The 26,983-nt window shown below is 39.4% G+C and overlaps 2 protein-coding genes across 9 annotated transcripts; both read left to right on the forward strand.

Moving 5' to 3' along the window:
* Nucleotides 1–175: 175 nt before the first annotated feature.
* On the forward strand, nt 176–4,423 carry Orco (odorant receptor co-receptor). Of its 2 annotated transcripts, XR_010733044.1 has the most exons (13): nt 176–407; nt 464–639; nt 921–1,055; nt 1,107–1,243; nt 1,296–1,450; nt 1,503–1,631; nt 1,682–1,778; nt 1,829–2,030; nt 2,084–2,183; nt 2,236–2,340; nt 2,393–2,548; nt 2,601–4,207; nt 4,265–4,423. XR_010733044.1 is itself a non-coding variant. In XM_066292739.1 (12 exons), the coding sequence occupies exons 2-12, from the start codon at nt 464–466 to the stop codon at nt 2,649–2,651; spliced, it is 1,443 nt and encodes a 480-aa protein (XP_066148836.1). In that variant the 5' UTR covers nt 176–407; the 3' UTR covers nt 2,652–4,423. The 2 variants fall into 2 exon arrangements, 1 of the variants encoding a protein (XP_066148836.1); XM_066292739.1 differs by having other exon boundaries at nt 2,601–4,423.
* A 1,603-nt stretch (nt 4,424–6,026) lies between these two features.
* LOC136344818 (ras-like protein family member 10B) lies at nt 6,027–26,870 on the forward strand. Of its 7 annotated transcripts, none has more exons than XM_066292620.1 (5): nt 10,792–10,905; nt 13,165–13,719; nt 20,959–21,119; nt 25,452–25,618; nt 25,668–26,870. In XM_066292620.1, exons 3-5 carry the CDS (start codon nt 21,057–21,059, stop codon nt 26,086–26,088), a joined length of 651 nt encoding a protein of 216 aa, XP_066148717.1. In that variant the 5' UTR covers nt 10,792–10,905; nt 13,165–13,719; nt 20,959–21,056; the 3' UTR covers nt 26,089–26,870. The 7 variants fall into 7 exon arrangements, with proteins under 7 accessions (XP_066148715.1, XP_066148717.1, XP_066148719.1 ...); XM_066292622.1 differs by having other exon boundaries at nt 10,798–10,905; nt 13,376–13,719; XM_066292621.1 differs by having other exon boundaries at nt 10,798–10,905; nt 13,382–13,719.
* Nucleotides 26,871–26,983: the final 113 nt, after the last annotated feature.

Raw genomic sequence — 26,983 nt, forward strand, 5'->3', positions numbered from 1 at the left:
GCAAAACTTTGAACTAGAAACGTTTAATATTCGATATCTTTAAATAATTAAAGTCCATGAAATTACACGGCTCATCCCCGGCCCGTAAGGGGTTGATCACTGTACTTACTCCATTGCAGGGGCGTCCCGCAGGGAACGTCTAAAATTTAAACTGCTTTATACCTTTGAGTTCAACTCCCCCGCCGCTGCCACAGATGAGAAAATGCCTCAATATAAGCCCCTCCTTGGCAGAAATCAAACTTCGTTCTGATTGGACCACGACGACTATTCTTGGAACCTCAACCCCTGGCCTCAAACACCCTCGAGGCAAGTTTAGTAGCGCCCTGCCTTTGCCCTCTTGTGATGGACTGTGAGTTGTGTCATGAGTTTCATAATGAAATAGAGCGGATTTAACTTTAAATTTCAAGGTATGTAATGAGGTTCCTTGAGATAGGAGTAGGTACCTGAGGAGTGGTGATTGCAGATGATCAACAAATTCAAAGTGGCCGGCCTGGTGGCCGACCTGATGCCCAACATCAGGCTGATCCAGGCCTCAGGTCACTTCATGTTCAACTATTATGCCGACAATTCAGGATCGTTGCATATCCTGAGGTTGGGCTACTCTTGTATGCATTTGTTTATGGTTTTGCTACAGTATGGGTGAGTCGTCATCTGCGTAGCATCTTTATGGAAGCTGAACAGGGTCAATATTTTTTAAATGAACTTCCCGGCACGATTATTGGAAAAGTCGATTTTTTCCATTGGACACCGTGTATATTGTCCCCACGACTGCTCAATTGAGCATTTTTGTAATTGAAAACCAGTAAAATCTGCATTTCAATGAAAAAAATACTTTTATTTAGTTTGCAATATCAATCGCCATTTTTTCAAGAATCTGCACTTTCTCAGTCGAAAGACTTTTCAAAACCTGTTACCTACAGCTGCATCTTTGGAAACCTCATAAAGGAAAAAGACAACGTCAACTATCTAGCGGCGAACACCATCACCATCCTGTTCTTCACACACTGCCTCACCAAGTTTATCTACTTCGCAGTGCAGTCGAAATTCTTCTACAGGTGAAAATTCCAGTATTTCTCAACATTTCTAAGCCTGAAAGCTTTCTCCAGGACTCTAGGCATATGGAACCAGTCCAACAGCCACCCGATTTTCCTCGAGTCCAACAACAGGTACCATGCCTTGGCTTTGAAGAAAATGAGGCACTTGCTCTATATCATTTTGGCGGGAACCATTGTCGCCACTTGCGGTAATTTTTTGGTTTAGTGATAGTTTTGGTGTTGCTAATTGTGGTGGTGCAGCTTGGACTGGAATTACTTTTGTGGGAGAGAGCGTGCATGATATTAAAGATCCAGATGATGAGAATAACACCATACAGGAGGCCATCCCGAGGCTGCTGGTGAAAGCATGGTACCCTTTTGACGCCATGTCAGGGATGCCTTATTACATAATGCTGGTATTTGTGTTGGAAAGAAAGTCTGATCGAGCTTTTATATGAAAATCGTTAGGTTTACCAAGTGTACTACGTCCTCTTCTCCCTGTTCCATGCAAATCTCCTAGACAGCCTCTTCTGTTCTTGGTTGATATTCGCCTGTGAGCAGCTGCAGCACCTCAAGGAGATCTTAAAGCCTTTAATGGTAGGAATGTCCTATATTTCTCCAACTCAATGTAATTTCTCGATTAACAGGAACTATCAGCTTCTTTAGACACGTACGTTCCCAAAAGCGCAGACTTATTTAAGTCCCCTGGAAGCGCCTCATCTCAGGATAATCTCGTTGATAACGGTACTAGAAATCGTAACAAAAGATTTGAAATAAAGTTAGGAATATTATAGACTTTAATCCGAAAAACGACGATCTAAAGGGCATCTACAGCACCAGGCAGGAGTTGGGCAATTTGCACTTTAGAACCGGAGCTCTGCAAACCTTTGGTCAGGGCGGAGGCGGGGTAGGCCCCAATGGCCTCACCAAGAAACAGGAGCTGTTGGTGAGATCAGCCATTAAATATTGGGTGGAGAGACACAAGCACGTAGTAAGGTAATTACTAATCTACGTAAGAAAGCTAGTCAGAAAGCTAATGGATGTCGCAGATTAGTTACAGCAATTGGAGACGCTTATGGAGTGGCCTTATTGCTGCACATGCTGACTGCTACCATCATGCTTACTCTGCTGGCTTATCAAGCCACGAAGGTTAGTACATCAGCTGAAAATCCCTGGCAGTGATATTCGTGTATATTTGCAGATCAATGGAATCAACCCCTATGCAGCTACAACCATTGGCTACTTGATCTATTCCCTTGCACAAGTGTTTCATTTCTGCATATTTGGAAATAGGCTTATTGAAGAGGTCTGTGTAATAGATGACGAACAAGAGGAGCATTCAATGGCATGTTTTCCAGAGTTCTTCTGTGATGGAGGCGGCATACAGCTGCCATTGGTACGATGGGTCAGAGGAGGCCAAAACTTTCGTGCAAATTGTGTGTCAGCAGTGCCAGAAAGCTTTATCTATATCTGGGGCCAAGTTTTTTACCATTTCTCTGGATCTATTCGCTTCGGTAGGAATGTTAAGTAAGCGTGGAAAATATGAACCAAACGAGATATTTCCAGGTTCTTGGTGCCACAGTGACCTACTTCATGGTGTTAGTCCAGCTCAAGTAATTATTTACATCTTCGTTTGGTAATTTAGTTAAAATTCTGGTTGCACAGCTACATACGTAAAGTAGATGTTTTCGAGAAAGTGACAAGGTATCTGAGAATCTTCTCTATGATTTTTCACTTTATGTTTAGCTCCTCTGTGATATGGACTATGTTAATGAACTTTTTTTCATGTGCGTTGAGTCTTTTTCTCTTGGGTCCTTTCAAATGGAGATGGATCCTTACTCTTACGTTCGTTGATATTTTATGAGATGTTTCTGTTGGTGTTAACGTAACGCTGATTAGTTTTAAATTGTTTCATAGTCTCTGTTTGATGCGCAAATTTCTTAGCTCCTCATTTGAATTCGTAACTCCTCAATAGTTACGAAATATGTAAGAATGATCGTTTCGCTTGTTATACAGGGTGGTTTATCGACAATGGCAAATTCGAAAGCTAGAGATACTGCGTGCTAAATTGTGAGCACTGCCGCAACCATGCCTCGTCTGAAAGTTGGTAATTCCGGAAATACAGAGTGGTGAACGTCACGTTTTTTAAGTGATGAATCTGATAAGATATGCAATTTCCGCGATGCCCACTGACGGCGCCGTTTACGACTGATACCAATGGGCGTTAATAGCAACAACTCTTTACCACGTCGGGCTAATGAAATTTCATTCAAAACCTAACAGTGATTTTTCCATTAGTTGTGCGTTCTTGGTTCATTCCAGTACCTCGATCTGTCGAGAAGACGAGTCGAGAGAGAAAATCGATATAACGAACGCCATGCGATACATACTGATGGCATTTGCCGCCAAAAAATCACAAGTTCACTAATTTGGTGACAATTTTCAGCTTAGTGGCGAAAAAGAATTGAAATTTTGAATTCAACGTCTTGCATGTCCTCCAAACCTTCGCATGAGGCATGTGCATATGCATGTGTTGGCGCTCACTATTTAACGTACAGTTTTTCCCGACTTCCCATTTCCTAATGTTGATGAATCACCCCGTATCATGTCTATTTTTTCTCAAGATGGACACGATTCACGCACACAGTCACCGCGAAATTATTGAACAGGACCTTGCTTAGGCTCTATTAAAATATAATAAAGGACGTCGTGTGAGCTTATTGCCGAAGTAATTCAATGAAGTATGTGTTGAAATACACGAAGATGTCGACAAATCACAAATAGGAATAAATACAAATTGATAATACGATATAGGTGTCTGCGAAAGCAACAAAAATTAAACTGAGTCCAACCCTGTAAAACGATTTGAGTCATGCAGGTGTAGACCAATCAGCGATTGTCCATGTGGTGAGTGACGCATTTAGCGTCGCTTTGATCGTGTTTGTTTTGAAGAAAATGGACTATAGGTACTTTGATAGGTAACTAAATAAGTATAAATGTCGTTATGCTTATTAGGCATTCATTGTGTCTTATTAATAATTAAATACAGGAATAAGTGTACTTTACATATTTAAGTTGCATATTTGTTAAAAGTCCTAGCATAAGTTCATTTTATTACACAACATTCTGCAAGGCTTACATGTCAGAATTGGTGCAAACTATGTCCAATCTAGGTAAGTAGCAACAAAGGGAAAATAACGCTAAATACCAGAGCCGTGGATTGCCTACAGGGTGTCTAAAATTTGAGCCTTCAACGTGAAATGTCGAAGCTGTAGCAAGATCTACTGATACCAAATCAAAATTGAGACACCCCGAATATTAGATATAAATATTGATATTCTAATAAATAGTACAAGAAAATTGGTTTAAGTTAATAGTGTTAGATATAATTTAGGATTCCTAAAATATAATAGTTTTTAAACCAATGTTCCGTTTTTTATTCTCTCTGCGAAGTTTTCACTCGTTGGTACCCTCAATTTTGCAGGTTCAAGTGTAGAATTTATCTAGACTCGCTGTTAATTTCGTCTCATGTAAAAAGGCTTTACCAAACGTTATTTATCATACTGAACTCTGTAGGTTCCTCCCTGAGAGATCCCTTTTTAACCCTCTTGGCAATGCTCCAAAAAAATATACTTTATTCCACGAACAATCTGGATTTAAATTACATTAAAAAAAGATAGGTACGGGAGAAAAACGTCCTTTTTTGTTCATCTCTGAAATGGCTTGTCCAATTCGGCACTACTTGTGTAGCTCGGGGATACTGTGAAAATGAATAACTGACGTGTCTAAAATCAATATGAAAAACTGGAAAAAGTGTTTTTTTTAACACTCATAACAGCATAAAAATATAATTTAAGTTTTGAAGCGTTTGTGGGAGATAAAATGAACGTGAAGTGAACTAGCCCCCCCCCCTCCCCCTCGGGGGTTGGCCACCCGGGCTCGAAGAATGATTTATCCAGGGGTCACCACGTGGAGGTGCAGACAGGTTTTTAACTCTCACCAATAGGTGCGTGATTTTGAAACGTTCCAAAATTATAAAGTGTCATCACTTCTTGCAGAAACTAAATCTTCTATTCAATAAAATTATAAATGTATTCTCCATTTCTTTGCCCATGTTGTATGGACTCTTCGAGATAAAATTCCTTTTCGAAAATCGAACGTTTTACTAAAACTTCGAACCTCAGTCTTTATAGCAAACCCGAAAGCCTTCGATGGTCATTATAAAATCCCACTTTTACGCCTCTGGATATAGAGTAAAGTGGATGTACTGCTGGTCACCGATGAAATTTCATTCCGAATATGGGGACAGAAAACGAAAGGCAAAAAAAACTAATATTGGTTATATATCCAAGCTGACCGTTTCTGGAGGTCAATCATCAACATTTTTTATATTTCCGCAAAACTGATCGACTTCCCTTGAACGTGAGTTAGTTAATCGTAGCCAAAGAGGAAAACAACGTAAATAAAGATGTTAAACGCAATGAAAAATTGAGCTGATGATAGCTGTAGAAAATGAAACGTCGCATTTTAAATGTTTTTCTGTGTCTGTACTCTTGGCATAAGAGTTGGCCAGGATGCGTTGCTCCTACCAATGGCAAAGCGCCTTGCATCGTGCTATAAGTCTATTACGTTTTAACTGTTGAACTCAGAAATGAATACTAACTAAGCACTGGTATTTTACAGAATCAATATAAATGATCACCCATTAATGGCCGTTTATTAAAGCTCTTTATCCTTGTCGGTTTATAAGCTGATCTTAAAGACTTACGCATTATTTCTCTATTATTATCCGCCTCAAATTCAGTTCTTTCCTCTAATGCCCCCACCAGGCATTAAAATAGCAAGCGAACCCTCCCCACTTGTAATCTGCTATTCATCTAGGAGGCGGAATTCCCAGGCAAAGCTGCTGCAAAAACAATCGATATTCGGAATGAATGTAACCTGTGGCTCCATCTACCCTCCCACCCCGCAACCCTTCATTTCGGCCCAGACACAATCACAAGCAATACATTCTAACCTTATTCTAAACGTTTTTGTTATTTATTTTCTAATTGTTATTAAAAATTATCGGAATTTGCGGCGCTACGCGGACTCTTTTGTGATTTTTAGGTGGAGTTTTAGTGATACTTTACGGGAGTTATGTGTTTTCGAGGTATGCGGGAACTTTAACTAACCGTTTACACGTTAAAAAAATCAATCCTTGTTGCTCAAACTATATTAGGATTGTCTCAAGCTCTAGCAGCAACCAGCCTTAAATTGTATGATAAAACTGTTGTTTAGTTGTTATATTGTGACTGTTAGCAATACAAAAACCATTGTGATTCTGCTGAAGCAATATTTTTCGAAGCATATTATACACACAGTAGAGGCAGACCAGGGTGAAGAGTTTTCGAAGTTTAGTTCCAAGAAAGGTGAGTGCAAAACAGCGTTAATGGTTTTTGTCCAAGTCCGTTTTCTTTAGTGATATACGACCGCTTAACACTAATGTTCCTAGAAATGAATTTCTTCTCCTCGGCACTCCATCATTGAACATAAGAAATTGAGTCTGGGCCCCATTAGCCATCGCGCGGAGTTTCGCTTTTATTTCCGTTCGATGGATTGGGAATCCATAAGGTCCCACTCTGTGAATTAATTGAAACAAGTACCGCAAAAAGTCTTGTCGTTTTTTTATTACGTGTACTATATAGGGTGTTCTGTACATATTCAGGTTTTCTAGCTCGTTTCTAATAACAAATGTCATGTAACTAGTGGTCCGACTTTCAGCTCTTTTACAGATATTCGAAAATTACACCAAATATTCATGGCTTGCAAACGATTTGTTAATCAGCAAATATTGAACGAACTACGTATTGTGCCTAAATAGCATAAATAGCTAATAACATAAATGGAGTTTAACTAACCGGTATGGTTAATGCAATATAAGGGCAAAATAACCCCCCTCCTTTCCAATACATAATCAGTTTCGAGGAGAAATCGGGTAAAGAGCGCGACCAATTTCCCGCGGATCTTCGCGCATGGATTCGTACGCTTCTTGTTATCAATTCTGTGGAATTGATGGGTTTGAAATATACCTGAGAAATTAGATGACCCCAAACGTAAAAATTCAGAGGTGTGAGGTCTGGGCTTTGCAGGGGCCCCCCGATGGGACCCCAGCGTCCTATCCATCTGCCCGGATAATTTGGGTTTAATTACATAGTCGCCCCTGTCCACAGCTTACCGCAACGAGCTGGACGTCCATCTAACTGAAACCAAGCTGGCTGCAGAACTAATAACAAAACCTTTTTCTAGACGAGGGTTCGAGCTGGATTTGTAAAAAATTTAAGGAACTCTCTACATTTGACCTATCCGTAATAATAAAGGGCTGTAGTAAATAATTTCCTATTAATCCCAACTAAATGTTAACATTAAAGTTGCGTCGATGATGCAGCCGGGGAATTTCAAATGAGTTTTCAGGACACCGATAATATCAGTTCCTCGAGTTCCTCCCGAAAAACTCCCACAAGCCTAAATCTTGCCTCGTCCGTTCATAAGACTTGTTTCCCGAATTATTTATTTTCTGCGAAATTTTCTAAATACCACCGGAAGAAATTTGCGTGAAGGTCCTTATCGCTGTCCAGTAAATCTTTAATTGTCTGTGGGTCAAACGTCGACCATCCCAATGAAGTGTTCCATGTACCAACGTATCCAGTATGTCTTCTCTACGTGCTGGCCGTAGAATCTTCATCGACGATCCGAGGGATATCTTCTACTGCATCTTCACGATGATGTACATGTCAAACTTCAGCCGATCGACCAGGAAAGTGGCTAGATTTCCTTAAAGCTTCGTAAACTCTCACAAGTATTGTGCGATTGGGAATTTGTCGTTTTGGAAATCGATTTTGATCAGATCTAACCGCCTGAAGCGTATTACCATTATTATTGACTCTAATAGTATAATGCTAAAAACTTAAAAACTACTAAATTTCCGACATCTACGTATCTGCTGTAATTGAAACAAGAGTTTCCAAAACTTTCTCTCGGTGGGAAAACTTCTCAGGAAACATTTTTGGGGGCTCGTCTTTAGAGAGCTATTGGTAAGATCTTTTTCATTTTTTTACTTTTCATCACATGTGAGGATTCGGTTAAAAATGTTTTTTTTTTGGTCTAGACAAAAAAGAAGACGCGATGCAGAAGCGATTCGACCCAATAGCGGCTGGTCAGGCCGTGAGAAACTCACTTATCCAACTTTTTCGATTTACCAATTCGACGAAGATAGTTTCTGATGGTCGTTTCCGAAACACCCAGCCATGTGGCTAATTCTGCACAAGTTTCACGTGGATTAGCCCCAAGGATTTCGATCAGGGCGCTAATGTCGGCAATTTCCGGTGTTCCACTTCGAGACCGATCCCGAGTACGAAATTTTGAGTACCAAAATTGCGCCTTTTGATCTGACAGGGCGGCCTCTCCGAACACTTGGTGGAGTTTACGTGCTGCCGCTCGTGGCATTTAAGCCCAGTTTATGCTCGCAAAGAAAGAACTGAACGAATTTGCCTCTCCAGGGAGAGGATTATAATAATTTTCCTTCGGACTCAAAATATTAACTGGTTCAGGTTTGAACGGCCTTGTTTGCTAACAAAACTAACATCCATTAATCCTGAATGAACCCGATTCATTTATCGTAATGTTACAGAATTTGGAGGTGTGTAAACATGGAATTAAAAAAAAACCACAGGACGTTTTGCGGTACCTGGGATGATTTAGTGGAATAGTTTGATAATTAATTAAGCGGTGTTCCGTGAGTTCAAGACAGAGAAGGAGCAATTACTCATGTCTATGCGCCAGTCTCTCTTCCTAACAAAGATCTTCTCACCAAAGCCGTATCAGTCGTTCGAGCATTATTAAGTCGGTTTAACTTCTTGTTAGCCTTCGATTTTGTTGGTTTAACAGGCGATATACATATCTCGCAAATAGAGCTGAAGCTTGGTTTATCGAACATTGATACTTTCAGCAGCACATGTCTTCGATTCCATTCGCCGCAAGTTTACGTTTGCAGAAAATTGATTTTCCGAACTATTCCTTTATTAACGGAATTCCCAAGAAGTTATGCGGAAAATCGAGCGACTTCAGCTAAATCATGCAAATACTTTCGGCAAGATTGTTGAAGGGGCATCCATGAATATTTCATGGTTTTAATTAAACATTTCGGGTTGCGCCAATTAGGTCTGAGGAAGAGACATGAAACCCGCAGATGTCGGTTGAAAGTTATGCAATTGGTGTCATCCCTCCTTAGCGACTTTGTCACTTTATTGACGCCACATTGTCTCGGTTTTACGACTCCAAGGTAAACTCATCCCGAGAGTCATAACTGCGTTTACGTTGCAATTGATCCTCGGGTGTGGTTGCTCAAATGTTGTTGCCGTTTCAACATTCCTACGAGCGAAAATAGTTTTTTCAGTGGAAAAACTCCTCGTTAGATATACGCGAAACAAACTTCGACAAGGCAACGTCTAAAACTAATCTAACTACCCTTGGATACCACCACCGCGCCTTTGCAAACTTTCCAGGAGATATCTTCATAGCGACGAACTTCCTAAAGATTTCCAAGGAATTTTATTCGAAAAGTTCCTAATGAAATATGCAAACTGGAAAGGAAACTTACACCATGGCTATTCGTTAATAACTTCCTGATCTGCTCTAATGCGATTTAAGACGTTTCGGTCCGTTTGAAATCCCCAACTAAATTTATCTCAATTAAACTTTGAGGTCCGACAACAATGCAAACGATTTCATTAGAGAACAGCCTCAATATTGAAGTTTATTCCCTGTTAACCTAGATAAGCGAGTCGAATAATCGAAACTGCTTTATTGTACTGTATTTATTCGAGGAAATAACTTCCGGAGTAAACCAGTAACATGCTATTTCATCGTTAGATATGCAGCACGTGTTTGCCACAATAGAGCAAGAAAGAGAGAGAGAGAGAGAGAGAGAGAGAGAGAGAGAGAGGGGGAGGAGGAGGTTTTATTTGATTTCCGTTCAAAAATTATACAATTTTTGTTCTAGGAAGTTACGGATGATCCGTTCGAGAAGTCTCGTGTTTGCTAGCATAAGGCGGCTGTCGAACAGTGTTGCCGATTGATCGAGCTTGGCAGATTTCCCTGAAAATCTCCAATCAGACAGATGCGGTGACTGAACCAAGATTCGGGTCTTAGGCGGGAAATTTGTGCGATCTACCCGCCCTAAGTGTCACTGTGAAGCTCATTAAGTGGACCGCATTTTAATCCTCTCGATTGAGGTTTCTAAGCTCGCACTCAAACGGACATGCAGGAACTTCCTTGGCTGTCGTGCCGAAACTCGATTTTCGTTAATGGGAGATATCGTAGGAAAATTGACGCTAATATGAAAAAATCAATAGAAAAACAGAGTCTGAGCAACACGGGCTTCGTTTAACTGCAATTTTTCCCTATTTCTCCCATCAGAGCCTTATTCAAACTTTATAGTGCGACCTTTCTTTTTCTTCAAACAATCAGACCCGCGCTCGACCACTCAAACTCGCCAATTTTTGAAACTTTCCCAGTCCCAGGGGATTTCCAAAAATTGACATTTCCAAGGAAACCCTCGGAAGTAACTTAAACAAACGGTCGCCCGACGGGCGAATCGGCGTAAATTTCCGATTAGCCGAAACGTGGAAAGGCGCGCACGCAATTTCCAATTCAAAGTTTTCGCTGGGAAAAGCGGGAAAGTGGAAACTGGAAACTGGAAATGCAAGTTGTGTTTAGTGCTTCGGCCGCTTTCGACGTATCAGTGTCGGCGAAACGGAGAATACCAAATAAACCACGTGGAAGTCGAGAGTTCGTTTGTTCGTTGAGCGATCGTTTTGTTGGCTTTTTATTGGTATTTATTGCACTTTTACCCTTCAATTTGGAACATTCGTTGCGTTCTCCTTGAAAAAAAATTATTTCCGTGAATTGATAGTTCAGTTCGAAAAGTATTTTGATGATAAATAGGCTGCGATTCGCGTTTCGCATTTAAGGTGATTTATAACACGTTAAAATGCTGGACAAATATAGCTGCACAAACTGAAAGCTTTCACAAAACGGATAACTTGTCGTTTTTGTTCGAACTTTATGATTTATATACTTTCGGGTGACTAGGAAAAAGTCTTGTTGTTTGTACGTGCCTGGCGCAATTTACCATGCGCCCATTTTGTCGTAAGCAAATTCGACTATTTTCGTCGAATAGAATTTTCTGATATTCACGTTATTATATTATTAGAAAATGGAAATGTCTTAACTCGCCAAATAAGGCAACTTCAACAAATGCAACCGACATTTCACGAATTCCAAATGAAGCCTCATTTCCAACTTTTACTCCTCTTGGAGTGCGCATTCCAGGCATGCAGCAGCAGTGTCTTTGATCTTTCTGTATTAAATCAGAATGCTCCTTTTTATGGAAAAAAAGCCTCTATATATTATTCATTGTGTGTCTAAGAAAAGGTGTCTTAAATTTTCAAAAATCCAGGCGGTAAATCGTGTTTTTATGCGGGACAAACTAATAACTGCCAGTTCCTTTCGGTTCGAGTTTAATCTGCCAGTTGTGGCCGTTTAAGAAATTGTATTATTAAGCAAATGCCGACAATAAGCGAAACGAACTTTTGCCTGCAATGCTGCTTTTAAGTTTCCGTTCTTAATCCTTTTAAAGCGGATTAACTAATTAGATGCTGGAAAGCTGTTGCCATTATTTACGAGTTCTTTTGTCCGTAATTTCTCTTAAAAAAGGAACATCATAAATTTGAAAGAGAACAATTTTTTGCTACGGTCGACGATGTGTTTATTAAATGTTGGAGCCATGCGATTGAGACAAGGGCCCGTGGTTAGTCATTTAGTAGACTTTAGTTTAGTCTATTTTCGCCCGACCGGAAGGTAACGTACGGATGTAAATGTAACCAACGGAAGTAGTAGTTGCGAAAACAAATGCGAACGCATGCGTGTGTTGAGGTGGACATATGGCTGTCTTTGCAGTACAATAAAATACCGAAAATAATTGCTATGCATAGGATAATGTATCATTGCATCGGTCGATGAGGTCCTCAAAAGCACATAAGTCTGCAAATCGGCGAAAGTATGTTAACTCCGGTAAATTTATCGGACAAAATGTCACGAAGTGACATAAGCGTTCCTTAGTCGGCCATTGTGAAAGCGATCATGCGCATATTCTGCATTAACGGCGAAGTGCCGGTTTTTCATTGTGATAGCCCGGGATCAGTTTCCAATCGGATAATCGAATAATAAATTTCGAAATTATATTATCCAGGAACTTTTTTGCTGTATTTATTGGCCGTAAATATCTTGTCGAATTACGGATGTTAAATATGTACGGAGGTGTTTAAAGCAGCTGCATTATTAATAACTTTAGTCATCTAAACTTTTCCAATTTTCCGTATTTTTCATGTCTAGAAGTTCTCCTTTTCTTGGTACATCACTTGTTTGATTCTGAAGCGCGAAAAAATTCCCATCAATACCTAAATTTTAGAAATATCGCGCTCGTTTGTCAATTCACTCTTGACATTTTCCTGGGACCTTTCCACTCTTAAAAATGAAAAACTTTTACTCCTCCTTTTTTTGTCGCTTTGTGGAGATTAATAGTCCCCAGCCCTGCAGTCGCTTATTATCAAAAGGGCAAAAACTCCCCTATAATAATTATTCAGCTTTGGAGTGTTTTCATTTGATTAAATCTTTCAGATTTATTTGAGATTAGTGTGGGCATAATTTTTTAACGAATTTTTTACGCATTGAAAATCACATTTACATGATATTGACATTTGACATTGACATCTACATTTCGTCTTAACATTGACAACACGACACTAACACTTTGTATTGTTAATAAAGTTGGACCGCGGGAAAGCGGGTGCTATAGAGGTGATTAGTCAAAATTCATGGGCTTCAAATGCATTAAGCCGTCTTCAAAATTGAGCGAACTTTGATGTGATATTTCAAACCTGGCTTAACAAACGATGTGTGCAACCTTCTAACATGATATCATTAATTTATACGGAGGAAATATTACAGAAATCCAAGGCGTGCCTGCAGGAAAATAAGTCCTGAGCGTATTATACACTTCAATTCAAATTATTCGAAATTAATTTCATAGAAGCTCTGTGTTTAAAAATGTAATTGGATATCATACTTTTTTATATTTCATTCCCGCACAAAAAAACTTCGTCATTTACCGGGAAAATACGGCTTATTGGAATGAGATTAAATGCTTGCGGATCAGGTACGCTGCCTTGCAAAGGGAGAATTTAAAAATCCCAATTTAGCCATGATGAATGGTTTTTATTCTGGCGTAATATCAATTAAAGAAATAGGGACCAGCAAATTTCCTACATTATCTACATCATGTCATACCTTATTGTTTGACAATTGACGCCAAGTTGTTATGTGGACATGATCAAAAATTGGATGCAAGTGTGTTATTGCACAATCGCGAGTGTGAGACAATGTATAGAACGTGAAAAACTGAATTATTATAGTGTCTGCCAACGTTATTGTGGATTATAGATGAGTAAATTTTAAGCAGTAGTGCGATTTATCTGCGAATTTGTAGAATTTACTGACTTTACGGGAAACCCTGAAACTTTCAAAGTGGCCGACATACCGGAACCGTCTCAGCCGGTGATCACGCCGAATTCAAAACGCCATCTTGGTAAGTCCCTAGTTTTCCTATTCATTAACAATTTGAATGGAACTTCTTCTGTGTCGGTTTTCAACCGTATCACTCCGAAGGGGCAATTGACATCGTTGCACGCCAGCAAAAAAATTTCCATGGGAAATTATCTCTGATTCAAATTTTCATTCCTCTTATCAAAAATTTGCAATTCATATCCGTGTTTTATCTCACGTATATTTTTCCGTCAAAGTTTAAATTCAGTGCTGCGTTTGCAGTCGTTGTTGGGCCAATGCCAAGTGTATCCGACGAGTCCGCTGCTCGACAAACTGACTGTTCAATAGCGTTTTCCAGTTGTCGCACCAGAGCAATGTGAAGACATCTCTAACCTTACGTTATCCTCGCGTTAACATACGGTAGAGATAGCTTCGAGCCTTCCGCAGGGTGGCCACAGTTAAAAAAACGCGATAATGTAAATGGAGGATAAATACTCCGAGTGACGTATTTCACTCGCCGAACGCCCTCGGCGTTCACTGAGCAATGTTTCGCCGCGTCTTTAGTGGGAATTATGATAAATGTGAACGTTGTAAACGAAATATTTTTCCAAATTGTTTTCGCCTAAAACGTAATATTCAGCATCGAATTGTCTAGGAAATAACGTTATTCATGATTCATTTCGTCACCTACACCGATTATTAATTAAGGCTTAACAGCTCCCTTCTGAAGTAATTATCAAGAGGTCAAACTTTAATTAATATTCCATGCTGAGATTTAAAGGCGTCTCCACCTGATGGAAATAATCCTACGTCTCCCCTGTTTCCGATAATTCGATTAAACTTTTATGCCGCATCCCTGTAATATTCTTATATACCAGATATTACCTCTCGAAATCTGACCATTTCTAGGGCGTTATTAATTCTTACTCTGAAATTGATTTGCCGTTAACGGCTTAAAGATACCGAAACTTATCAATTATTTATCAAACCGCAACCTTAATGGCCCAAGCAATCCCATCGAAACCAGAATTTAGGCCAGCATCCACAAAATAGCATTTGAATGATGATGTTTACATAGTCTCCTTCGGTTGCGGTAGACTAACATAACGTTGTTTAGAGATTAGACACTAAGTGACCCTTTTCCTTTCGCATGTGGCTCTGGTCTTGTATGGCATACACTTGATGCCAGCATCCACATCAATGCGGAAATAGAGCCGCTTTCATCGACAGTCCTTGCTCCATTATGACGTTTGAGAACGTGTTAGACAGACGCAGGTGGCTTTCTGCGGCCGTATTGCCTCATCGGGGCCTGTTTGATGATCGAGTTAGATTGACTCCGTTTTTATTTTCATTTTGTCATTCCGAAATAAAACGAAAGAGAAAAGATAACGGTCCGCCAAAAACCCGAATAACTTATTTTCATTATCCCGTGTTCCTACACTATGAGGGCCCTTGTGCGGGCGTTCGAACTCGCTACCTGTCAATCGCAGAATGACATGCGAAAGGGAAACACTTCACAGTGCGATTCGGACTAGAAATGAGGATAATATCGAAAGTTATTCCGGGATTATCGATTTTCATAGCGTAGCTTAAAACTGTATCCCATTTCTGATATAATGCTCTGCCAGTCCCATCAGCTACAAATGGTTGGACACGTCTCGACCTTTGAATTATTCAAATCTAAAATAAATAGGCGCGTCCGTGTGTAAAACTCATGTTTCCCGAAACCCTTTTATACAGCGCCGAACCGCTTAAGATTTGATCGAAGTCGTTCCGCGAACTATTCCTGTCTAGTGATAAAATGGGTCTTTTTCACACTGAAGAAAACAATTCATCCCCGATATGAATAATGCAGGAGGTTCGATATACGGCCAATCAGTTGTGATTGATGCAAAATTGAGATCTATTATTCCCTCAAAGAGAAAGAAGTTTGTTATAGGTCTTCGGGAAATTTCGCGGGGAAATTGAGTTACCGCAGCTGCAATTGCAAATCGAAATTGAACCTTAATTGGAAAGTGAGATAGACAGGCTTCTACATTGTTTAACATCCTTGGGAATTAAGTAAAGAGCAGAAGAAGAAGTTTTCTAAATCAATCAATTTTTTAAATTGCCAAAGTTAGTCGACTAGGACAATTAAAGTCAATGAGGCATGTTTCGATGGCGGGAGCCAGTTACCTGGCAATAAAAAAGGAACTTCACTCGTTTTAGCTAAATAGAGGGTCCTCGAAGAGCTGATAGCGGAATACTCGGAAAGTTACCCCAAATAAATTAGAGTTAAACGGGATGAGGGTACAACCACAATCGGGCGAAGTTGCATGCCGAGTGTGATTTCCATAGAATCGATTCGGACAGTTTGGGAAATCGTTTTTCATTAAAAAAAAAAAAACTCGTCGAAATAAGTTCTTTTTGATACTGCACAATGTCGACATAATTTACATTCTACAAGGTAGCGGGATAATTTGATTGCTGAATGTCGATTACATACCACATGCCAACTGCAGTAAAACCATTAACTGCATTTCTAGTGCGTTATCAGGGGCGGTCATTGTTGCTCTTCAGGGTCAGACTTTATAAAGAAAATTTGTTATACAGGAAACAACATTGCACATCTCTCTTAAGAGCATTTCCGAGATTGCCCTTGATGTTAATTTCCCATTCCAGCCTGGCCTCTTTCTCCCATACTTCTTGAAGTTTCTTTTGACCTACACAGCTTGCACTGCATGATTCCCTACAGGAAACAACCCCTATCATTCCCCCTCTGTTTTTACTTATGCACACATTTCTTTGGGTTTGTGTTTGTTTTCCCGAAATCAATTATGTAGAGGTCCGTTTTATAGACCAGAAACAATAGTAACACCTACATGTTTCTTTACTTCCCTTTCGAGGACCGACTCTGAAGGGATTAATAAAAAGAAAAAAAAACTTATCGGAATTGCGGCTGAAGAAAAACAGAGAAAACGCATCGAGAAATCTGCTCTGTTGGTATTTTATTGTTTCCCTAAAGTTCTCTTTAGTGTTAGCTCTTCCGGATAAAATTGTTTCTCAAAGGGCGAATGTTTCACTAAAACTTTGAACCTCAATCCCTTTAGCAATCGCGAAAACGTTCGATGATCATTATAAAGTTCCACTTTTATGCCTCTGGATAGAGGGCAAAATGGGTCTATGCCTATCATCGTTGAAATTGCGTTTCGAATGTGGGAGCGAAAAACGAACGGTAAAAGAACCACTAACGGGTACACATCCAAGATGTCCGTTTCTGGAAACCAATCACAGCTCTTCTTGCAAAAATGGATTTTTTCGTGTTTCCGCCGAACTGCAAAACTGACCCTAAACGTGTGACACATCACCGTAATCGGAAAAAATAGCCGAATCGAAAAGTACGAAATCCAAGAAGGGGCCTATGATAAAACGAAAACGAAATTGGTGTCGGCTGTCGGAAATCGAAATGCGAAATTTCAAAACTTGCATCATCACATTATGGAAAAGGGAAAGTCGCAATCGGAAAGTGTCAATCACGTCGAATTTCCTCGCGAAATAATCTGAGGAAAAACCACGAACATTTCCTAAAACTAAAGTTTCTTTCGAACATCCTTGAAACTCATCAGAATGTTCGAAATTATGAAAAGCCCTACTGTTGAGCCCCAAATCGCGCAACTTTGCCCGATTGAATTGATGTCGTATCTTTTATGCGTTGACCCGAAGAAATGAACACTCTGTATATGTACGTATCCAGAACGTCCGTGACATATCCCCTTAGAACCGACACATAACCTCAAATTATGTCGATTATCGATAGTTCTCGGCTAGGATGTATGCTTATCCGCTCTGCCAATAGAACGAGTTAGTCTGATGTAAATTACCTAATCGCGATAAGGGGTCGATCGCAATCCGAGTCCGCGGCCCTACTCTGCCGCACAACTTAGCTTTTCATTTCGAGACTGTAAAGACGGATCTGGCCATTATTTCCAGTCTCGAGACACGGGATTCGCAAACTAATATTTCCGCTCTCAATAAAATCGAAATAATTGCCAATCCAGAAACCTTTGATTACGTCCAAAACGGCCACATCAATTTATAGACCCGAGTAACGAGGTTCCAAATAAAACTCGGTGTTCGTTAATTATTGGGGCACAAATCACTTTTGTCCATGTTGAAATGCGGAGAGCGGTCCCATTATTCGACGACAGGGCGGCTGTTTGAAAAGGTACGAGCACACCGTTCCGTTAAATCGGTCGAAATTTATCAATTTATTAAAGAGAGCGCATGCAGGGTGACGTCATAGGCGGAAAGAAAACAATCGGATACTATCCTCTAAGTCATCTTTGTTCGATTTTATACGGAAGCGGAAGCTGTATCGGGCTATTATGTCGCTGTCTATTGCAATAAGCTGTTATTCACGTATTCAGCTGGATTTGATATTCCGAATATCAAAGATATAGATTTTAATGCTACGGGATTATTCTCTTTGATGCGTACGAAGTACATCCATATATCTACTTTGTGTAAGCAGGGCTTATGCAAACAGCGAAGGGGTTTCTTATCAAATAGAGACGAAGTTTATTTTGATACTCTGAGACATGAAAATTTTCGAACCTAACCTCAAATGAAAATTGTCATGTGGCATCTGTCAATGTAACTGCAATTAACCGTCTGCAAACAAGTAAAAGGACCTCCGCCATTTTGTCAATCTTTTTTTATCATTTTGTGTGGCATATTCTCGACGAGCGAAAACATATTGTGTGCATTATGATGACGTCTAATTAAAAATTCTAGCTGAAACGTTAATTATAAACTTTTAATTACAAACGTTTATTCGCAAAATGTTCACGTCAATCTCAATATCCCGACCAAAGTTTAAAGTTAATTTCGAGAGCCCGTGGAGCTACAAAAGCTATCCGAAATTCGATTCATTATCTTCTGTATAACGCTTAAAACTTGGAATTCATTATGTTAGTTGGTTGATATTAAGAGGAACTTCAAAGCCATTTTTATCGCGGAAATTCCGAACTGAATCGGGAAATATATTTAAAAAAAAAAAAAAACGGCGCTTGCCCCGGCTGGCCGAATGCGAAGGTGACATGCCGTATTTTTTTTATTTTTACTCGTTAAAAAAAACGAGTTAACCAGCAAGATGTTCATTAACTATAGGAAAAGTTGAGAACTTATCGATGATCGAGTTCCCTATCTAGATTAAAAAAGTTAATTGGAATTCCATACAAAGGTCGCTTTAGAGTGCAAGTAAAATTGCCAATTTTGCCAGCATTAAAAAACGGAAAAGTACATTACTTCCAAAGGAGCTGGTCAATACATCAGTCCTCTGCATATAGGGCACAAAGCAGAGATTCGTTAATTATCGTATTGTTTTCGCAACAGGCTAGCATTCCGTGTTTAAGTTCTGCTGCGTGGAGGTGACGCAATGTCTGAATGAAATTATGACCATTTTCCATGGTTTCGGTGGGCCGTTCTACCAAATCTAAAATGGTTTAAGAAAACGTAAACTGCAAAACAGTTTGTCCCTGGACTATTTCGAATTAGAGCCGGCCTTGTAAGTCTGGCGCCTTGGACAAAATTCTTAATCACTGGACCCCCCTCCCCCCAAGAAAAACCACCTATCAGGAAAGTCCGCCGCCTTTACTGATCTGCCACACTCAGCAGTCGCCCAATCTTATCTCCGACGAGGCCGATAGCGCTTTAGTTTATAATTTGGATTTTAAAAGGTTTTTAAAGGACCGACGTATCTTTCTTGACAATATGGCAATCAAAAATTCGACGAAGTGTTAATTTAATTTTCCTAGTAAGCAAATCGTGATGATCCTGCGCGCGTGTGTCGACAAGAAGGGGCACTAAAGCTGAAATTTCTTGTACTAATAGATGCTTCATTTAATGAATAAAAAATGAACAGTGGAACTGGATTGTGTAGACTACAATTTAAATACAAAAAAAATTCGTCACTCGATTTCCTCCCTCCATACTGTCTTGAATTATACATTTGTATCTCAGTCGTGCAAAGCAGTCTTTCTTCGAGCGTCAACGCTAGTAGAACGAGCCATCCCGGATTGATTCATAGCTCATCGATATCGCTTCATTTCACAAAACCGCAAAGAAATGTTGGACCTGCCGAATGACTTCTTCCTGGATTAAGATGTTCTGGTCGAGGAGGAAAAACGGCAAAAAACGGGATTCGAATCTGGAGAGCAATTCGAATAGACTGGCTCGAGTGGGACTTGACATAAATATCCATATGAAGATTCATGGATGTGCCGGGAGCAGCACAATCCAGGGCAGGCTGGTTATTGGCGAGATGGTATTGATCATTCCTGAGAATGGGGGCCATAAAGAAACAAGAAAAATGCCTACTTTGTCAAGATGTCAAGTTTCGAGTTAGCTTTATATCCCAGAAAAACCTTTTGATTCAAGAAAAGTTGTCCTCATAGAGGCGTTTATATTTCCTAATTACGGTAACTCTTTTGCGAGTCTTTCTGTATGCCTGGTTTCAGTTAGATGGCCCTAATTTAATTAAAATTTCCTCTGGAAAGACTCGTTTTTGTACACGGTGCCCACTATGTCGCCGACGACAGTCGGTTTAAGAGACACAGAACGATTTTCAGCCGTTTTTTGCTTTCAATTTAATTAATTTAGACCTAATTAAGTTGCTTGGAAGTGTTAGGAACGAAGCAAGAAAATGCATGCAAAATTTTTGTTCGCCATCCTGTCAGGAAACCTGTGGGGTGCCTTTGAAATACATATCTCTTATTTATATGGAGAAATAGATAATATCACATAACATTGTAAGTCCATGGTACCCAATACCGAATAATGCCTTTCTAGAAACGGCTCCTATTCAAAAATCTTTACAACGGCAAAGGCAATTTTAAATTGAATTTTTCGCATGACGAATTCCATCCCTTATTTCGTAAGACCTCATACATTTTCAAGGATCATCCACGAAATTGCCTTTTAAGGACAGCAATAATTCCGTTTTGCCTTCGTATCCCTATATAGACGCTTTTTATGTGTGTTTTTCGGTTTTGGAACGAACAAGCACCTCTCCCCCCTCCCTAAATAGACGCAATTTAGTTTATTCGCATTAAAACTGGAAAAAGAAAAAATCGGGTAATTGAAGCTCTCCGTTGAGAGGTTGTTGCAGCATAAAACTGCGAGAGCACTTTCATGTCCTCTGTTTGAAACGATTGAAACTCAAAAACTCAGCAAAAAAAAGTGGAAAATATTTTTTTAATGGAAGAGAGTGCAACAGCACAAAGATTTAATGTTGTCGTTTCAGAGTTGGATCTGGATTTTCTGGAAAGACGACACCACCAGCAAAATGCCACAGATGTCAAAGAGGAAGCGTGCTCTCCGGTGGAGACCAGCCCAGAGTACATGGATCTCATTAAAATTATTCTCTTGGGAGCACCCACCGTGGGAAAGACCAGCATAATCCAGGTTAGTCCTAAGAGTTAATTTAATTTTAGAATTAATGAAACATTACTGCTAGAAGCAAAACTAACACAGGGAGTGTGGATTTAACTCTTTGTCAGTCTTTGTAGCAGCGTAATTAAACCAAATGTAATTCCTTTGGCAATTAAATTAAATCCGGCTACTCCTTGCTTTAGTCGTGAGGTAGACTTGATGCATATGGAGTGTTTCAGTATGAATCTATATGCGAATTCTATTACATAAATTAACTCCGTCGGAGCTTTGTTTAATATATTGCAGAGCGAATTTTGAGCCAATGTTAACACGTTCAGAGCAAATATATATATATATATACCATGTTTCCTTGCAAATAAAACCTAAATAAAAAATGAGCCCTAAAAGGACGACTTAGAAAAATCCCCTTGCCCAACCTGCGTATCGGTCACTGGCCTAATAGTGATGTGCGCAATTTTAGCTGATTCGCATTCATACGTCGTTTCACCAACAAGAACCTCAGAGTTTTTTTGTGAAGAAAACAAGTTGGAGAAATACCAAGAAACGTAAGCGTGGATCGGGTCGACCACCATTATTGCCTGGAACCTGGAATTGAGAAACACATAATGTTCAAATGAATCGCTGAGAGAAGAGCAAAGCGTTTTGTACTTGTAGGGCTTATTATATTATTATATTCAAGAAACTGTTCTTACAACTGCACAATTAGACATACTGTTAGAAGAATATATATACTCATGCCAATCCTTTATGTACGAATCCTAGTTCGAAGCACAAGAATTACTTTCGTCGATTCACAACATTACACGCAGCAATGTTGTTACTGTCTGCATTGATTTAAATGCAATTCATGTAAAAATACCCACAAAAGCTTCAATATGCAATAGTTTAAAGCCTTGCTCCTATATATATATGCTTAAAGGTCATCGTTATGAGCAAGGGATTTTGCTATAAATAAAGCCAATTTTCTGTGTGAAAAAGTATAACAATGTCAATAAATCAAATATGAATAGAAAATGCGATACACAAGGAGGCTTTAATGTAATCTATTGCACGATATTGTGGCGTAATATTATGGTATTACTTACTCCTAGCAATATTTTATTTTATCAGACAAACCTTCAATCTTGAAACAGCAGCATGACTGAGAGTGAAACTTGGATTTATCATTCCATTAGTTTCCAAAAAACAGATTTCCTCTGTACCCCTGTGGCATACTAAAGTAGCCAAGCCAAAATTCCTCCAATTTAAATGCATGCGTACTGCTCAAATTCCAAGCTTGTATTCAAGTTGTAGCTCTTTTTCTATGTATGTGGGATGGGAGTACACGTATAAAATTCATGACTTGAACTCGGTTTCATTTCACTACTTGTGAATAGATTAATCAATGGAATTCTAACATGTACCTTCGCCATATTGTCGTGAATTTGATAATCTCATGTTATAGGTTATCCAAGGACAATCCTTTCAACTGAAAAGGCCGCATAATTGGATATTCATGCAGGAAACTGAATAGCCGGCGATAATATAAATTATTAAAACCCGGCCATAATTAAAGCCAAGCTCTAAAATATGGAAATTTCCTGGATGCTGCAAATAGTTTCACCTCAGTTAATTCGAATTAATAATACGTCGGTTTTGTTTTAACTGTGCAGCTCATTTAATCATTAATTGTCGATAAAGTTCTCTCGTTTTTAACGATGGAAAAAGTCTTGTTTTCTACATTTCCAAGCGAGGATTTTGAAATGACGCTGTGAAGGACATTCCCTACGAAATGTTAACTAGACAAGGTATTTTCGTCGTTCCTCGTACGCGAAGTAATGCCCCATGAATAATTCAGCTTTAATTTTCCAGGCCGCTCATCGTCTTTATGATGAATGTGAGAACATAACCTTCAGTTTCCCGAAAAACACTAATCAAGTTTGTGTTTAGAGTTTTTACAGTGTGTACTAACAGGGGTGCCGGATATAATGTGAAGTTATATTGCCTGGAAGTCTGGAAGTAATCCAAATTCAATGCAAGTCGAGGACAAAATGGCTGGCGCCAGTCTGATTTTCTTTCATTTTGATCTCGCTTTCTGGGAGTCTTTGTGTGCTTTGCAGTTTTTCGATAATTTAAGATAACACAAACGAGGAACTGGTCGACTCAAAAGTTGCTTATATGAAAACCAATTTTCTGCCGCATTCTAAGTGCGCTATTAAGCTGCAAATAATGCACCGAAAGCCCCACCGCCGGTTTCTTCCCGCAAAACTAGGTGCCTCTGCCTAATAAACCACCTGCCTCGTTGCCTCTGCAATTGACGCTCGTTTAGGAGCAGGAAATTTCCTCGAAAAATGGTCTTTCTCAAAGGAATTTAGAGGAGCACGTTCGTGCGTTTTCCACCCTTTTAGGTCACGCGCCTCACATACCGAGAACCTCTCTATTTCAGCCCTAATATCCGAGGAAGTTAAACCGTTTTATTTAAAAGACGTGTTTAATAATGCTTTGTCGACGATTTCGGGTTCAGGTTGGTTAGATAGCCCCGAACGGAAAGGATTTACGGAAAAGTTAGATTAAACTCGCGCACTTTCTTATATGCTGTCCTCGTGCTATATGTCCCGTTGGAAAAATCCAATTTAAAGTTTTTCCACACGTAAGTCGTAAAAGAACGCTCGTGTGTTGGAACGTTAATGATGATTTAACCGTACGTTCGGTGTTATAGTTAGTTCAACAGGGATTTTCCTGCCGGAAAATTTTCGAGTTGCTGATGCACAAAGTTTAATCGTCTCAAAGTGAAGGAAGTTGTGAATACAGCGTAATTTTCGACCTTTCAGGGCGATTGAAACGGACTTAAGTGTGGGAATTTGCGAGAAGGGTTTAGTCTTCCAAAAACATTTCCGAACCATTAACTTATAATTTAGAGCGGAGGTCGCAGGACAACATGCGGATCGTCCATTTTAAGGCTTTATAAATCTCGTTTCTTTGTTGTGGTCAGCATTTTTCCCGCTGGGACAAAATTTGCTACACAAAACATTCAATTAATTCCCTTAATTCGGACAGTTTTTCACTCTAGGGGTGCGTTTTAAAAATGATTCAAAAACCTTCGCTTTGTAAAATTACTTTTTAATTGCGTCAGCGTAATATTAAAAAAATGAATTAATGCATTTTTTTTATTCCTCTTCCGCAAGAGGTCAAATAGAGTTTTTTCATCCCCCAATTTAGTTCACAGTTCTTTGAGGAGAACCGCCTCCCTTTCGTGAGGCCTGCGTGGCCCTCGCCGGTTTAAAATCGCGATTTTCGAGAATTTCCGAGAACAACCTCTCGAGGGACTGACATTTTCATTCATTTGCTCGTGGAGGGGATTGTCCCACGAAACGTTTTTTAGTGACGGATATGCAGGTTTTTTTAGGAAAGGTTGAAATATACGCGAAAATACAGCTCTATTGGATTACCAGAGTTGATGTTATTCTTTTCCGGTTTGATCGCCGTGCAAGAACGCTGCAAAGCTTGGGAGACAAGTATACCGAGTATCTCGAGCGAGTCACTCGCGCCCGTATCAATCGGGAAAAGCTATAGGTGCGAGCTACTTTCTTATGATAACAACTTTTGTCAACCTTCGTTTAGCACCTTTTCGTGTGAAATTTCAGTCCTAAAATCGACAAAGCTATTTAAACGCAATATGACACTAAGCTATAAAACATGAAGGGTTAGGAGTGTTCTCTGTTGAAATTCCAGTGTATCGGCTTCGTATTTCTCTAGGAATTTGCGTAATTGAATCTTGGAGTATCGTGTCGTGTCGTGCCGTGCAGTGCTAATTTCATATATATATATATGTCCAAGATGATGCTAATTCGAGAATTTTACGAATCATCTCAGTTAAGGCCGACTTTAGGAAGTTTGCCCTGCGAAATTTTTGATCACCACCTGCCTGCCGTGAAGAAAAACTGCCGTCCACGAAAGTCCTTCAACCTTGCTGCGAGCTCTATATTTCAGTTGTCCAACCAAGTAACAGATACTTTTTGAAGGCTATTGGTGAGACGATTTAGAGTATTTAATAGTACTAATATATAGAATGTCCTATTAAAACAATGATAATTACGTCTAAACTATATGAGGAATAAAAAAATTACTTTCCCATCGGATTTTACGACAGAAACTGTATCAGAATCCATTTTCACTTTCTCGATATCCTGAACATATGAAATAAAGAGCGAATTTGAAGATTCTAAGTTTTTAAAACACCCTGTATCAACGAAACCAATATGACGACAACTCCTCTGTGACCGTCAACTTTTGATACGCCAAATCAGAATATCCTCCAGTCTGTCGTGTTTGTTTTAACTTCCCTTATCGATTCCCTAATTTCAGCAATTTGTTCTAAACCAATTCCAAGAAGACTACTTGCCCACCGACCGAAAGTACACGTACTACCCCACAGTAATCACCAATGAAAGGTGGTACAAAGTGAAAATCTCAGACCTGCCAGTGATACCGTACTTTCCAGTGAACTCATTTTACGAATGGGCCAATTACAGGTGAGTCCTTTATCACTCTCGCTCTCATCCATTTAATCTCCCTCATCAGGTATTATGGCCTTCGCAGCGCCACCGCCTACATCCTCGTGTTCGACCTTAGCAATATAGACACCTTCCAATACATCAAAACCTTGAGGGAACAAATTTGCGAGAGCCGTAACATGCAAAATGTGCCAGTTTTGGTTGTCGGCAACAAAGAGGACCTGATTGTACCTGATGATGCACCGACTGCCGGCTCGAAACCTGCAATTGCCAACACAAGCGAAGAGAAGCGCAGGGACATAGTTAACTTGGTAAAGAAGCACTGGAAGTGCGGATACATAGAATGCAGTGCCAAATATAACTGGAGGGTGATGCATTTGTTTAAGGAACTGATGAATATGATTGAGAATGTTTCGAGCAGAGATCAGAGTCCAATGTTGGATAATATTCAAGAAGCGCTGGATAGGAATAAGTGCGTTGTTATTTAGGGGTTGAGTGTGTTTAGGAGTAGGTGTAGGGAGTTTTATAAGGGAGCTTGGCGGCTATTGAAGGGGAAGAAACCTAGCAAACGATTCTAAATATCTATATGGACGTTTTTGGTGTACAAAAATCATTTTTCTAATGCTCACGAGTAAAGTGACACTTTTCTTAATCAAAATGGTTAAACGGGTTTCATGTCATAACTAGTTATATAATGAAAATAGGTGCCTTCATTTCGTAACTCAGTTAACAGATGGAACCAGTAACAACAATGGTTGCTGCAGTTCTACAGATAGACGGCGCAACTTGCATCTAAACTATCTCCGATACTTATTAATTAAAAATGCCTGCCAGCTTAACTAATAGTTTCATAATATATTTCTTAATTTACCCACGCTTCATTTGTAATTCAAGCAATAAGTGAAAATATGTATACTAAATTCTGATTAGGTTCTTTCTTGTTTCATTAACATTAAGGAATATGTGCCAAAACTTTTAGAATTAAATTTATAAGCGCAGTGGACTTCACATGGGTCCATATAAGATATAATTCTGGCTTTTTCATGGAAGTTTGGGTTTCATTAGGTTTATAAGTGAAAGAAAATACTCTGCTTGATTTGTTATATTACTGCTATTATCATGAAGGTACGTAAATCGTTTCGGTTGTGATTTATAGTTGTTACCTTATAAGCGAATATTAGGCGGAGTAAAACAATAATGTCTATACCAAAAGTATTACGGTTGTAGCAAACAAGTTCTAATAACAAATGATAAGTTACGTTGGTTAAAATATGGCAGTTTAATTGATAAACCTTTTCCCTTTATATAACATAAAAATATGTCTGGTTTACATTAAGCTTTTCATTATTTACATTCTATACATACTTTCTATGTACACACAGC

The sequence above is a fragment of the Euwallacea fornicatus genome, chromosome 18 (assembly GCF_040115645.1).
Source record: "Euwallacea fornicatus isolate EFF26 chromosome 18, ASM4011564v1, whole genome shotgun sequence".
NCBI classification, from domain to species: Eukaryota; Metazoa; Arthropoda; class Insecta; order Coleoptera; family Curculionidae; genus Euwallacea; species Euwallacea fornicatus.